Source organism: Trichechus manatus, unplaced genomic scaffold (assembly GCF_000243295.1).
Source record: "Trichechus manatus latirostris isolate Lorelei unplaced genomic scaffold, TriManLat1.0 scaffold00116, whole genome shotgun sequence".
Classification (NCBI taxonomy): Eukaryota; Metazoa; Chordata; class Mammalia; order Sirenia; family Trichechidae; genus Trichechus; species Trichechus manatus.
In genome coordinates, this window is record NW_004444052.1 from 4,480,778 (window position 1) to 4,494,323 (window position 13,546).

Sequence of the window (13,546 nt, forward strand, 5' to 3'; positions counted from 1 at the left end):
GGCCTAAAATGAAAACAAAGACAAAACACGAGTCTTCGCTTGTCTTCCTTCTTGGCACTCTCTGGGCAGTACCTGGCTTCAGGGTTACTTTGGATCCCTGAGGAGCAGAAGGAATGCCGTCTATGGGAACAAGCTAAGGTGGGAAAAGGGCTCTGCCACAGAAAGGGGCAACCTGGGAACTGGAGCTACTGGACATCAGGGCTGCAGAGCGAGTTCTCTGGGTCAGTAGGTGGCCGGACCGCCTAAGTGTGTATTCCGCTCGGCAGTGTGCGGGGTGCTAGTCAGGTTCTAGCATGGTGGATTTCAGTCAGGTACGTTTTGGAGACAGGCAGAAGGGGAGTACTGGACGTAAGCACACACTTCACGTCTTTAGACTTGTGCAGTTTTATTTAACAAGCCCTCTATTATCTTCTGACTTTTTTGGAGTCACACTCTGCGTCTAAAAAGGCACTTGAGACATCTGTGTGTCTGTCTGTAGACCTGGTGATCACGTGTATGGCACACAAAGCTTAGACATTCTTAAGCCAAAAGTATTAAACAAAAAATCCCCAAAAAGTAAAAACAAAATAAAAAACGTCCCCCACATGGTTATTTAGAGCCGCCTACGATAAAGAAGGACTCTGTGGGTGGTGCAAACGGCTCGGCTGCTAACTGAAAAGTTGGAGGTTGCAGTCCACCCAGAGGCACCTTGGAAGAAAGGCCTGGTGACATGCTTCTGAAAAATCAGCCATTGAAAACCCTATGGATCACAGTTCTACACTGATGCACATGGAGATGTCACGCATCGGGGTCAACTCAGTGCCAACCGGTACTGTTTTTATTATAATAAAGGAAATACACAACACATTAGCTAATATCTTTTATTGTCAGACCTTCTTTGAGCCAACAAACATGATTTCGCATGGTTGTCCAAAAGGGGTAAGGCAAATTTCTTGTTTCCTTGTGGGCGGAGTTAGTTGGCCCAAGCCTTTACAATTTCTCCATATAAAAATAAAAGTCCAAGACCAGATTATTTTGCTCCTGGTCATCAATGCTGATTTATTTACAGGTGCTCTGTTGAGACCACCCTTATGAACTTGGGATAAAACGTGTATATTGCATTAAAGCCTCACCATTTCATGCCAGGGTCCTGTAAAGATTCACTCATGTGTTGCATTTTTTTCAGGAATGCAGTATCATTATATCATAATTGATCCCAGATTGATGGTACAAGTCTAACCTTCAAAAAAAAAAAAAACCCATTTTTTAACTTAAACGCTTTAGAAACCAAAGACTCCAGAATGACAACATAGTGTTCTAAAAATGGCGTTGGAGTCCTCTGTTTAAGAGTGGCTTATAAATACAATTATCCCGTGGCTGCATACCTGTTTTATAAACAGCAGATACAGAATGCAGGCTTGCTACATGTAAAACAAAACCGCGTCCAACTGTGTCGTTGGAAATACAGCCTAGATAGGAAAATCCGAGGTTGCGGGTTGTTAATAAAACCGCTTCATACAGGAACAACTGAGGATTATAACTCTGAACCGTTAAAATATACAGACAGACCGTTTACACCATTGCACCGCCTTTTCCCTTTGCTTTTAATGCTCATGAAACAAGGGCTGAAGTGATGCGCTCACCGGGTACATGCGCACACAGGCAAGCACACAGACTTACAAGATGAAACAGAGCAAGGTGAATACGTGTCCGAGGAAGGCTACCAGCAGCACTCCAACCAAATGTCCTGTCCCCCTTGGCTCCCTCTGTCCCCTCCCCACTCCCTCACCTTCCCTCAGATGCAGGAAATCAGGCTGGGAGGTTAGTGCATAACTGACGGATAAACACCCCTTCCAAGCTCGCTGTGAGTCTCCTGAAAAGGGGGCAAGAGCATCGCCCTTCAGTAGCATAGTTAAGACCAATTAGTGTCGGTTCCCCAAGTTAAGGCACTTCCGGCTGCTCTGGCGGCAGCGTGGGTTTCGTTTTTCCTCTTTCTTTTTTTAAGGCATCTAAGAGTACTAAAGCTTTGGAAATTGTGCAGACTGTTGACAGCTTACTACATGATCAATGAAGCTGACAAGGCAAAAGGACCCTCGGAGGCACCTCTCTCCGCTGAGGGGCTTCCAGAAAGCCCGGGTTGCTCCGCGCACAGCACGGCTTGGCACGCTGGAGCCCGCGGAGGCCAGATGGTGGCGCGTTCGGAAGCTAAAGACGCGTGGACGCTCTCCCATGTTCACCTGGAGCTGCCCTGACTGCTCACGGAGCGCGAGGTGCTGTAGCGCTTCTTCACGATCATGCTGATGTAGGCTTTCATGAGCTTGGCCACGTCTACCACCTGCCAGAGAAGCAGAGCCGCGCATGGTTGAGATGCCAGCAGGTCAAAGGTCCAGGCCTAATAACCAACCACACATCCTGTGCCCAGCAAGGCAGAGAGAGCTCGTCACCATGCAAACTCCAGCAGTTTGTGACACTAACCCATGTCTCAAAGTTTATATTCAGCCCAACATTTAGCTGCTTTTACCTATTCCTGGTCAGAAAGAAGGGGAACTGTGGTTTCTCCAAATACAATGTGTACCCCCTGGTAGTTCTTTCCCACGAAAATGGCAATCTTGCTTGATGTGAATAAATGGTCCGATTTTGTACGGAAATAAATAAAATCACAATATCCAAGGACACTTAAGTTTGTTGGTATATTTAGGGCTGGGATTACTATCTCCACTTAAGCAAAGTAACGGTAAATGACAGAGGCCATAATCCCAACCTTAAAGACTGGATCGTCTAATTCTAGTCAACTCCTCATGATGCAGCTAAGGAATAGAGATGGGGGGCCCAAGAGGGTTAAGCCACCTCCCCGGACATCTAGCTTCGTTCTGCTCCTGACGAGCCATCTCCTTGGGCTGCTGGCTCCCTCCCGTGACGCTTTCACTGCCGCCCCCTTTGGTGCACCCTTCATCACCACCGGCCAGGGGCCCTGTGAAGGCACCCTAAGCCTTTCCCTGGCCTCTTGGCCCTTCCAGTTCTGCGCTGGCTCACCATTTGTAAAATCACTGCTGTTACTAGATGCCTCAGCCAAAGGTCCCATAGAAGCTCCCTGCTGTCTACTGGATTGGACCAAATCCCACAGCCTGGCGCCTGGGACCCTCCCACCAAAGCCCCCACCCCACCACCTTTCCACCTCACTGCCTTGTCAGCCTAGTCTATCCAGCATACCCCTTCCATAGCCTGATCAGCCCCCGAGACCCTCCTCTCCAATACTTTACCCCAACAGCCGGACAGGAAGCTGTGGTTCATTTCAACTGAACACCTGTGCTCACCACCAGCTCCCTTTCTGGACGATTCAATAGGCTTCGTGTATTATCACTATTGTAAGCTTTGGAACCAGTGTTGCACATATTTAAAGGCTTTTTTTTGGGACTCTGTGCCCAAGATGGTCATGCTTCACTGCCCACCCTGTTCAGCAGATGCCGCCAGAGCCCAATTCCACAGCTCTGACGTCCCGGCGTAATCTGCTACCTATTTTCACAAGGTTTTATTGCCTAACTGTACACTGCTTCTCTGACATCTGTAGCATATCATTTACCTTTCTCTCCCTTTCCTTCACCGGTAAGACCCCAGATAACAACGGGACCACGTTTCTCTGTTGCAAAGGTATAGAGAAGGCATTTGCCATGCCCAGATTTTCGCGTGTGAGGAACCCGCAGCTGGGGAGGGACCACCACCCTGTCTTTTCACGTTTTAAAGGGAAATACTAAAATAGAATCCTGCAGTCAAAGGCATCCGAAAGTGGGGTGTTGTTTTGCCAAGGCCACGAATGAAAAGGCCTCCTTGGCTTGTTTCTTACCTCACTGGTTTCAAAGAGCAGCTCCCGCTCATCCACCACGATCTTGTACGTGTTTGCCAGGGGGGCCCCGAAAGAGAGGATGTGCTCATACTGGAAGACTTCTAATGGCCTTCCCTCCCCACGCTTGTACACAGAGACGGCATCTGCGCTGACGCCGAGCCAGAGTTCCTGGGGGAAGCCGCCTTCCTTGCACTAGTGGGCAAGAGAATGAGTATCAGGGGTAAAACATAAGGCATTTAGAAGGCCATCCTGGAGTTAAGCACTAGACAAGAATACTGAATGCACTCAACGTGCATTTATATTTGGGGGATTGAAATATGAGAAATGGTATCTCTAGCAATTTTGATTGATTTTTAATCAGTAGATCAATCCAGAGCATTTGGGCAACCTAATGGGTAGTTCAGACACGTGGCTGTGACTCTCCAGCTCTTGATGTCATTACTTTGTTAGTTATTGCAGTTAGCTACATGGAAAACAAAAAAAAAAAAAAACCAAACCTGTTGCTGTCCAGTCAATTTGGACTCATAGTGACCCTGTAGGACAGGGCAGAACTGCCCCCCAGGGTTTCCAAGGAGCCGATGGTGGATTCGAACCACCAACCTTTTGGTTAGCAGCTGAGCTCCTACCCACTGTGCCACCCGGGCTTCTTATAAAAGGCCTGGTATACACACACAGGTGGAGGGACTTGACAGAGATCCCTGAGAACAGAGCAGCCCAAGCCAGTCGACTCTGCTATCTCCAGTGCTGCCTCAGATCCTTTTTTGGATGATGATTCATCAAACACAAAATTTAGGAGCACAGAGGAAAATTTCTTAGATTGCTCTATACAGAGTGGTTTTGGCTCCTCTTGCAAAACACAATTCCGAACAAGGAGCACCAATGGTCTTCTGTATGTATGATGGTAACAGATTTCATGGCTTTAACTACAGGTGTTCTTGCACAGATCCATGGAAGAAATAACAAGCCTCGATGTAGAGGTAACAACACAGTGCTGACCCAACACGAGCAGGGTGATATAAATTAGTGACACCCAGAGAGGACGTACATGGTCCAAAGCATGACTCATATGCAGAAACAAGGTTGTTTCTGTAAATCTTGGGAAAACAAAATTTCCCATGCTGGGAAACTGCGTGCCACGTATCATTTTCAGGACAACCAACCAACCAACCAACCAACCAACCAACCAACCCACCCACCCACCCACCCACCAACCAACCAAAGTCAGAGTCTGATGAAAAGCCACTAAAGGGATCTTGGAATATATCATTAAAATTTAGATTTTTATAGGGCCTCATTTGAGAGTCATCAGATAATAGGCTGAATTATTGTGATCTAAGAAAAATGGAAGTTAACTTATATTACGGGCTGGCAATCATTTTCTATAAAAAGTTAGACAATAAATACGTTAAGTGTTGCAGGCCATAGGTCTCTGTTGCAACTACTCATTTCTGCTGTTTTAGCATGAAAGTAGCTACAGACAATACGTAAATGAATGAGTGTGGCTGTGTTCCAATAAAACTTTATGTACAAAAGCAGGAGGTGGGCAGGATTTGGCGTGTGAGCTGTAGTTTGCTGACCCTGATCTAGATCATTGGTAAGATTTCCTTTCAATAAATGGTCTACTTTAAAAAAAAAAAAAAAAAAAGCAGTACTGGATTGATGCTAATGGCTAAATTTCAATTATGAAATAGAAATTCTTCCCTTCAATCAGATGATCACAGCAAAAAAACGAAAATGCAAAATGCAACTATATTTAAAGTTTCTAATTTGTACATGTAACCCGTCGAGTCGATTCTGACTCATAGCAACCCTATAGGACAGAGCAGAACTGCCCCATAGGGTTTCCAAGACTGTAATCTTTATGGAAGCAGACGTCTTTTCTCCCGTGGTGCCACTGGGTGGGTAACAACTGCCAACCTTTGGGTTAGCAGTTAAGCGCATAACCACTGCGCCACCACGGCTCCTTATTTGTATATACAGTTCAAAAAAAGTTTTTTAATGCACATTTTTTTCTACCAGCACTTTTGGGTTAGAACTATCTACAGCTCCCCTGAGAAGTAGTGGTGGAAGTTAAGAACAGGTGACATCTTCATTTTCCATTCATTCCTAATACAGTAAAACCTGTGAAAGCCAGAACCTGTCAGAGAAGGAAAACTCAAATATTTCCCACTAAAACCAGGGACAGAAAAGTGGTAAGACCGCACCCTGTCAAAGGCAGAAAACTTGCAAGACCTGGAAAAACAAGGCAGTCTCGTTAAGTTCCGGCTCTCACAGGTCTTACTATATTATGGAAGCCTTTACTGCAAAGAGGAAAAAAACTTTTTTCGGGGGGATGGCTGGGTGTGATAACAGTAAAGATTTGGGGGCTCTAAAAAAAGAGGGTGGGGGGGTACAGTGGCCCATCTCACCCTTTGTATGAACTTGGTTGTGACTTAGGTTCTCAGACGTAGCCTGGACTATGAAGTGGTGCCCGCCTGCCCCAAAGGTAAAGTGGATAGTTCTCACCTCCACGTCGAAGAGCGTTGACCCGTACCCAGGCCACTCCTTGATCAGGGCCATGTACTTGACCATGGCCTGTTCCTGGCTCATGCCCTGGAATTTCTTCCACTTGTCAACGATGTTGGCTCGAGCAGAGGAGACTTCCTCCTTCACCCACATGTCCACCATCTGCTCTTCCTCTACTTTCTGCTTGAGGACGGACCCTGTGCGGAAGCTGCGCCTCAGTGTCCCCTCCAGGAAGCTCGTCCGCCTCTTCTCTAGCCGCTCGCCAGGAGTGAAGCTCTTGGTTGACTGGCTGATGCGGGCCTTGAGTCTCTGCAAGGAGTAGACCTCTTCCAGGGCTGGGATTGCAGCGTGCAGGGTGTAATCTCCCTGCAGGTACTGGAGGCGTAAGGCAGCCAGAACCTGCAGGTTCTCTTCTGGGGCTGGATAGTGGCCGTGGATGACCGCTTCGTGGGCCTGAAAAAGCAGACAACAGCTTTATGGTCAAGACAACACTATTCTACAGGATGTCTGTGTGGTCACACCTTCGGAATTTCTCTAAAATGTCACCTTCCCTGACTGCTTGTCTTCAATGCTTTAAATTCTCCCTTGCACAGACACCATCTGTTATGGATTGAATTGGGTTCCCCAAAATATGTGCTGAAATCCTAACCACTATGCCTGTGGATGGGATCCCCTTTGGGGAATAGGGGTTTCTTTGTTATGTTAAGGAGGCCAGAGCTGTGTAGGGTGTGTCCTAAAGCTAATCACCTCTGAGCAGCATGGACATAGAGACCAAAAAAAAAACACAAACTGGGGAAGGACAGACGCCACGTGAAGATGGCCAGGGAATCGAGGAACTCCCGGGTTACAGACGCCGAGACAAGTATCCTCCCCCAGAGTCAACAGAGAGAGCTTTTCCCTAGAGCCTGAACTGGACTTTTAGCCTAAACTGTGAAAAAATAACTTTCTGTTCTGATAAAGCAGCAGCAGGTAATGAGGACACCATCTAACACATTCCATGTATTTTTCTCCTTATTGTTTTCCTCCTCCCCCAACTAGGGCAGTTCCTGGTGGAGGAGTTCAAACAAAATGTGCAGCAGGTTCATTCCACAAATGAAAGGGCCTCCTGGCCCTGTGCAAGCTGGGAAATCTCCTGCCACACATTGCGTCTAAGGACCAGAAGGTTCTTTACAAGGTGTGTTAATGGGGTTTTACCCTTGCTCTCCAGGGAAGGAAATCTGCTTCTGAAAGCCCCTTTTACCTGTTCAAACATAAATGCAAATTCCACGCTGTCTTTTGGCACATTATCCGTGTCCAAGAAGCAGTAAAGTTTGAAGTAGAATTTCCATGGCAGGTCTCCCACCTCTGATGTGGCAGCCAGCCTACAAGAGAAGTCACAGTGGATTCAGACAGCAACGTGAAAGACAGGCCTCAGGCAAGACACCACACCAAACTCAAACCTATCCCCGTGGAGTCCATGAGGCCTGGCTGCGACCCCCTGTGTCACACAGTAGAACTGCTCCACAGGATCTTCTTGGCTACAAACTTTACAGAAGCAGATCACCAGGGCTTTCTTTCCTGGTACCGCTGGGTGGGTTGGAACTGCCAGCCTTTAGGTTAGCAGCTGACTGCAAACTGCTTGCGCCACCCAGGACCTGTGTAACCCACAGGGGTTGACTTTATATGGCTTACCCTGAGGATACAGACATTCCGCCCCTGCTCCTATAACAGAGGTGGGTGGCGGTGGGGACGCAGGAAGACGGAAAGCAGAACAAGAGGAGGGAGGCTAATCAGAGAACCTCAGTAACTTTAATCAACCACAGTAAAAAAACTGCTTTCACCCTGGCCTCACTTTATGTAAACAAATGGGCAGCCTTTAATTAAGCTGTGCTAACAAGTACTGTCTAAGGACCCTAGTTTAACTAGCCAGCACTAAGCCAAAGCCACAGAAAGAAAAGAAATGAAGGCTATTTCTACATTCCTCAAACAACTACAGCAATATTTATAAAAGTGATATGAATGTAATTTCAGGGGGGCTGTGTATATACCAACCAGGAATACTTTTTTGTGCTATGTAGGGGATATGAGAGTCACAGGTCAAACAGGGTAAGGTAAGGTCACAGGTCAAACACCAAAAACTGAACCGGATGCCATCTAGTGATTCCGACTCATGGTGACCCATGTGTTACAGAGCAGAACTGCTCCATAGGGTGTTCTCGGCTGTAATCTATATGGAGGAGCCCTGGTGGCATAGTGGTTAAGAGCTTGGCTGCTAACCAAAAGGTCAGAAGTTCGAATCCACCAGCTGCTCCTTGGAAACCCTATGAGACTGTTCTACTGTGTCCTACAGGGTCGCTACGAGTTGGGATCGACTTGACGGCATCAGGTTTGGTTTGGTTTGGTTTTAGTTTAATCTGCATGGAAGCACATCACCAGTCCTTTCTTCTGAGGTTGCTGGATGGGTTCAAACTGTCAACCTTCTGGTTAGTGCGCCACCCGGGGGCCTTACTGTAGGTCCAAGGGATATAAAGTGCAGTCTGAGGAGGTCAGAAGTTGGCTTGAATCTATTAGTCCAGTTTCAAAGTTACTGACAAGTGCAAATCTAAGAATAAGGACATCCTAAGGTGATGGATTATAAAAGAGTACTAAGAGAAAGGACAGGTAAAGGGACAATAAGAAGATGAATTATATTAGAGACTGAGGATGTAGTCAGGAATCAAGGAAAAGAGATCAGTAGCCAGAGGAGATAGATGAAAAACTGAATCAGATTCAACACTGGTAAAACGGAACTAACTCAAAATACAGAACGAAGCCTAAAATGGAAGGGAAGTTCAAATCCTCAACCCTCGCTCTTAATCTCTTGTATTCAGTATGGTGGCATTTTAGAAAGAGGAACTTACTTTTCAAACTTTGCTAAGACATCAGCCACGATGGTTCGGCTTTCAATGGCTTTGTCGAGGTATCCATTGTACTCAAACAAGGCGAACATGTTCCTGCTGTCCTCCATGGCGAGACCTCTGATCAGCTTCTCCACCACCTGAAAGACAGCACGGGGTCTTCAGCTTCAGAAGCTGTGGTCCCAGCATGTGGTTACGGATGCGCCTTCATCAGAACCCAGAGGGCGCTGTTGGCGTAAGTGAGGCTCAAAGCAACCTCCTAACGTGGTCACATAGGGTCACCCCAAGATTTCAAAAGCACTGTTTTCCACTTGTTCTGTTGAAATTAGCTTTATCTCTTTCCTGCCAAAAAGAATAAAGGGTATTTGGCCCATCAGCTGCGGCAGATGTTGGGCCAATCGCCTGCAAACCCATACTAATAGGGTAAAAGCAAGAATGCTAAAGCCCTGTCTTTTATCTGATAAATTCATGAACTTCAAGAAACAATAGACAATCTCATCGATCTGTCAGTAAATGAATACTTCGGCTTTATCTCTGGCTTACTCCATCCCTCTGTGAGGGGGTAAGCCAGAGAGGAGTAGTAAGGATTATTTCTGCCTAAGAGCAAAAACTTTTTTCAAACTCAAATATATAAAGTCTCTCCTCTTTTAAAAGCTCTAAGCTAAGTCAAGATTCAGGAATTGTTCACACAAGTTTTTAAAGTGGTGGAAGAAACAATGGCAATGACTTCCAATGTTTCTTCTACACAAGAAGCTTTTCTGGGTTTTACTGCACAACTTCTTCTAGCCAAGTGGTTTTATAATAGTTTAAATTAAAAAAAAAAAAAAGAAAATGTGAGGGAGTCACTGCTTAGGGGGACTGAGTTTGTCCATGGCCATGAAATATGGTGATGGCTGCATAACATGATGAACGTAATCAATGTCACAGAACTATATGTGAAAAACACGTTGACCAGTAAATGTTTTGCCATATATATTTTTACCACAAAAAAAGGAAAGTAAAGAAAGAAAATGTGATCACCTGACCCAACATTCTAGATCTTTATGGGTCAAACAGAAACACCTTTTTGCAGAAGCTATACAAGAAACCCTTGTTGTAGTCGATATACCTGAGTTAGGTCTGCAGCCTGCAGTAGATACTCAAGTTAGCAAGACTATGTTTCAGACATTTTGGCACAAGTTTAATTTTGTGCTTCTGCTCATCTTTAATACATGTTTTCATCTCTGTATAAGTGGTTGGTTACAGGTTACATTTATTTCTTTGCTTACCAAACAGCTGTACTATGCAAATAAAGCTGTGCGTTATAGCCAATCTAATTATGCCCAACTTTCCCGAGTGAAGCAGAGCGGTAATTACGCATCCCAGAGGTGTGCAGTGGCCTCTCCCTCACCTCCCCGGCCGTGGTGTGGGAGTTGATGGTAATCTTGCAGGAGCCTCCACCATGGCAATACACCGTGGACGTCATTTCCTGCCTGTGGATCAGAGCTTCTATTTCATCCCGGGAAGGCACAAACTCTCTGCATTTGGTTTTCTTAAGAGATTCATAAATGAAGAGGGCGTACTTTTCCATCTCGGTTCCTGGAAACTGTTCCCGTATCCTAGGAGACAAACACTGACTGTTAAATTGCTGCATTGAGGCTGGTGGTGGAAGGCTGCTGGGAGCCTGGCTGTTCAAGGCTCTGCAGAGGACGTGGTAGATGGCCTCCTGGTGGTGAACAGAGCAAACACAGAGACTTCTTGGCTGGGAAGCTGTGCAGGTTCTGCTTACATATGAAAAAAACACAGAGCAAAGGTCTGACTGGGAGCACTTTTGATGCCAGCTCACTTCTGCAGGGCTTTTAACACTTGTAAGGGCCAAGCCTTATAACATCACATGAAAATTGTTTTCTTCCATAGTTAGTCAAAATGTGAATCAGATTGTTTCCACCTGTTTGATCTAGAACAAATACTCAAGTTGTTATTTTTTTCTATTTATATAAGGTGTTGTTGTGTGCCGGCGAGTCTTTTCCAATTCCTAGCGACCATATATGACAGACCAGAACTAGAACTGCCCCAGAGGGTTTCCTAGCTGTAATCTTTACGGGAGCAGATTGCCAGGTCTTTTCTCCCACGGAGCCACCAGGGCTCCTTTTACATAGGGTTATGGTAATTATTCTGGCCGTACTTCTTCCGTGACAGATTTGATCATCTTTCTGGTGGCCAGAATGCTCCTCAGAAACGAGGATGGCGAGACTTCATCTCACATACTTTGGACATGTTATGAGGAGGGACCAGTCCCTGGAGAAGGACATCGTGCTTGGTAAAGTAGAGGGTCAGTGAAAAAGAGGAAGACCTTCAACTAGATGGACCGACACAGTGGCCGCAACGATGGGCTCAAGCATAACAATCACGAGGATGGCACAGGACCAGGCAGTGTTTCGTTCGTTGTACACAGGGTCGCTGTGTTGGAATGGACTCCACAACACCTAACAACAGTAACAGTGCTAATTACAATTATCTAATGTCCTACAGGACAACACAAGAATGTTTTAGTCCCTGAAATAGCTTGTGTGGCTTAGAAAAAAGAAGTCCCTATTTTTGTTCAAGGGAACTATAAGTCTGACCCAGAGTTCCCAGACCTACGCTGTTGTTAGATGCCGTGAGTTGGCCCCCGACTCATGGTGACCCCATACACAACGGAATGGCACACTGCCTGGTCCCATGCCACCCCCATGATCAGTTGTGGAGTGGCCCGTTGTGATGCATAGTTTTCACTGGTGGATTTTCAAAAGTAGACTGTCAGACTTTTCATCCCTGGCTTAGTCTGGAAGCTCTGCTGAAACCTGTTCAGCATCACAGCCACACACAAGCCTCCACTGACAGACAAGCAGTGGCTGCACATGAGATGCAATGGCTGGGAATCAAACCCAGGTCTCCTGCGTGGAAGGTGAGAATTCTACCACTGAACCACAAAGGTCCCCAGACCTACACTGCTGTTGTTTGTTGCTTTGTGTCAGATCTGACTCATGGAGACCCTACGAGTGCAGAGTAGAACTGCTCTGCAGGGTTTTCAAGGCTGTGACCTTTCAGAAGCAGATCACCAGGCACCTCTGGGTGGGTTTGAACTGCTCACATTTCAGCTAGCAGACAAGTAGTTAACCATGTGCACCACCCAGGGACTGCCAGATCTACACTAAACCAAAAACCTGTTGCAACTGAGTTGATTCTGACTCACAGCGACCCTACAGGACAGAGAAGAACTGCCCCATGGGGTTTCCAAGGAGCGGCTGGTGGATTCGAACTGTCGACCTTTTGGTTAGCAGCCGGGTTCTTAACCACTGTGCCACCAGGGCCCCAGACCTACAGCAGGTGTCTTCTATCAAGGTCCTCTTTATCTCCACTATGATCCATTGTACCACCCATGGGAGAGCATATCCCTCGACCAGCTTCCAGGTCCCTCGTATCCCAGGCTGCTTTACCTCTTCAGATGGAACTTCAGGTACTTGAGAATCCCCCGACTGGGCAGGAAGGTGCAGCTCAGGCACGTGAGGATCTGCCAGCTGTACAGGTTGCCCACACTGCCGGGATGGGGCACTTTGTTGGTCTGTTTGATGAGCTGGCAGTATAGCTCATCTCTCAGGGGTCGGAGGTCATGCCCCGTCTGGAGGATGCCCTGGATTATAGGAATAGGGTCAGACATGGATTCCAGTTGCTGGAGGGAATTGAATATCTTGATGGCTTCATCCTGAAGGGTTGTATAGCCTTTGTCTTTGAGCACTGTGAAAAGCAAAACAAACAGGAGTCACACAAGGGCTTCAGAGAAGGTATAATCTCAGCAGCTGACAAGAGGAAGAAATGGGGATATACAGCCTCCCCTATACATTTGAATGGAAATCCTGGTGGCACAGTGGTTAAGAGCTACAGCTGCTAACCAAAAGGTCAGCAGTTCAAATCCACTAGGCGCTCCTTAGAAACTCTATGGGGCAGTTCTACTCTGTCCTGCTGGGTCGCTATGAGTTGGAATCGACTCAACAGCAATGGGTTTGGTTTTTTTTTTTTTGGTATACATTTGAATGGAGCGAGACCTGATGGTGCAGTGGTTAAGTGTTCAGCTGCTAACCAAAAGGTCAGCAGTTTGAATCCACCAGTCACTCCTTGGAAATCCTATGGGGTAGTTCTACTCTGTCCTATACAGTTGTTGTAAGTAGGTTTGGTATGTTTAGTTCCAATCTGTCCTATAGGGTTGCTCTGAGTCGGAGTCCACTCAATGGCAATAGGCTGACACTTGAATCAGCTGAACACAGCTGTAAAAACAGAGGTAGCTAAGTTACATTGTTTCATTATGTAATTCGCTTATATTAACTGT

At 46.4% G+C, this 13,546-nt stretch overlaps 1 protein-coding gene across 1 annotated transcript in view; it reads right to left on the reverse strand.

Moving 5' to 3' along the window:
* Positions 1-1,909: 1,909 nt before the first annotated feature.
* MYO10 (myosin X) overlaps positions 1,910-13,546 on the reverse strand; it is a 300,329-nt gene continuing 288,692 nt past the window's right edge. The window contains exons 36-42 of the mRNA XM_012557740.2: positions 12,660-12,957; positions 10,592-10,799; positions 9,205-9,341; positions 7,566-7,686; positions 6,326-6,778; positions 3,821-4,012; positions 1,910-2,314 (exon numbers count right to left, since the gene is read on the reverse strand). Coding sequence (XP_012413194.1) covers positions 2,213-2,314; positions 3,821-4,012; positions 6,326-6,778; positions 7,566-7,686; positions 9,205-9,341; positions 10,592-10,799; positions 12,660-12,957 — 1,511 coding nt within the window. The 3' untranslated portion in view covers positions 1,910-2,212. The remainder of the gene's footprint in view (positions 2,315-3,820; positions 4,013-6,325; positions 6,779-7,565; positions 7,687-9,204; positions 9,342-10,591; positions 10,800-12,659; positions 12,958-13,546) is intronic.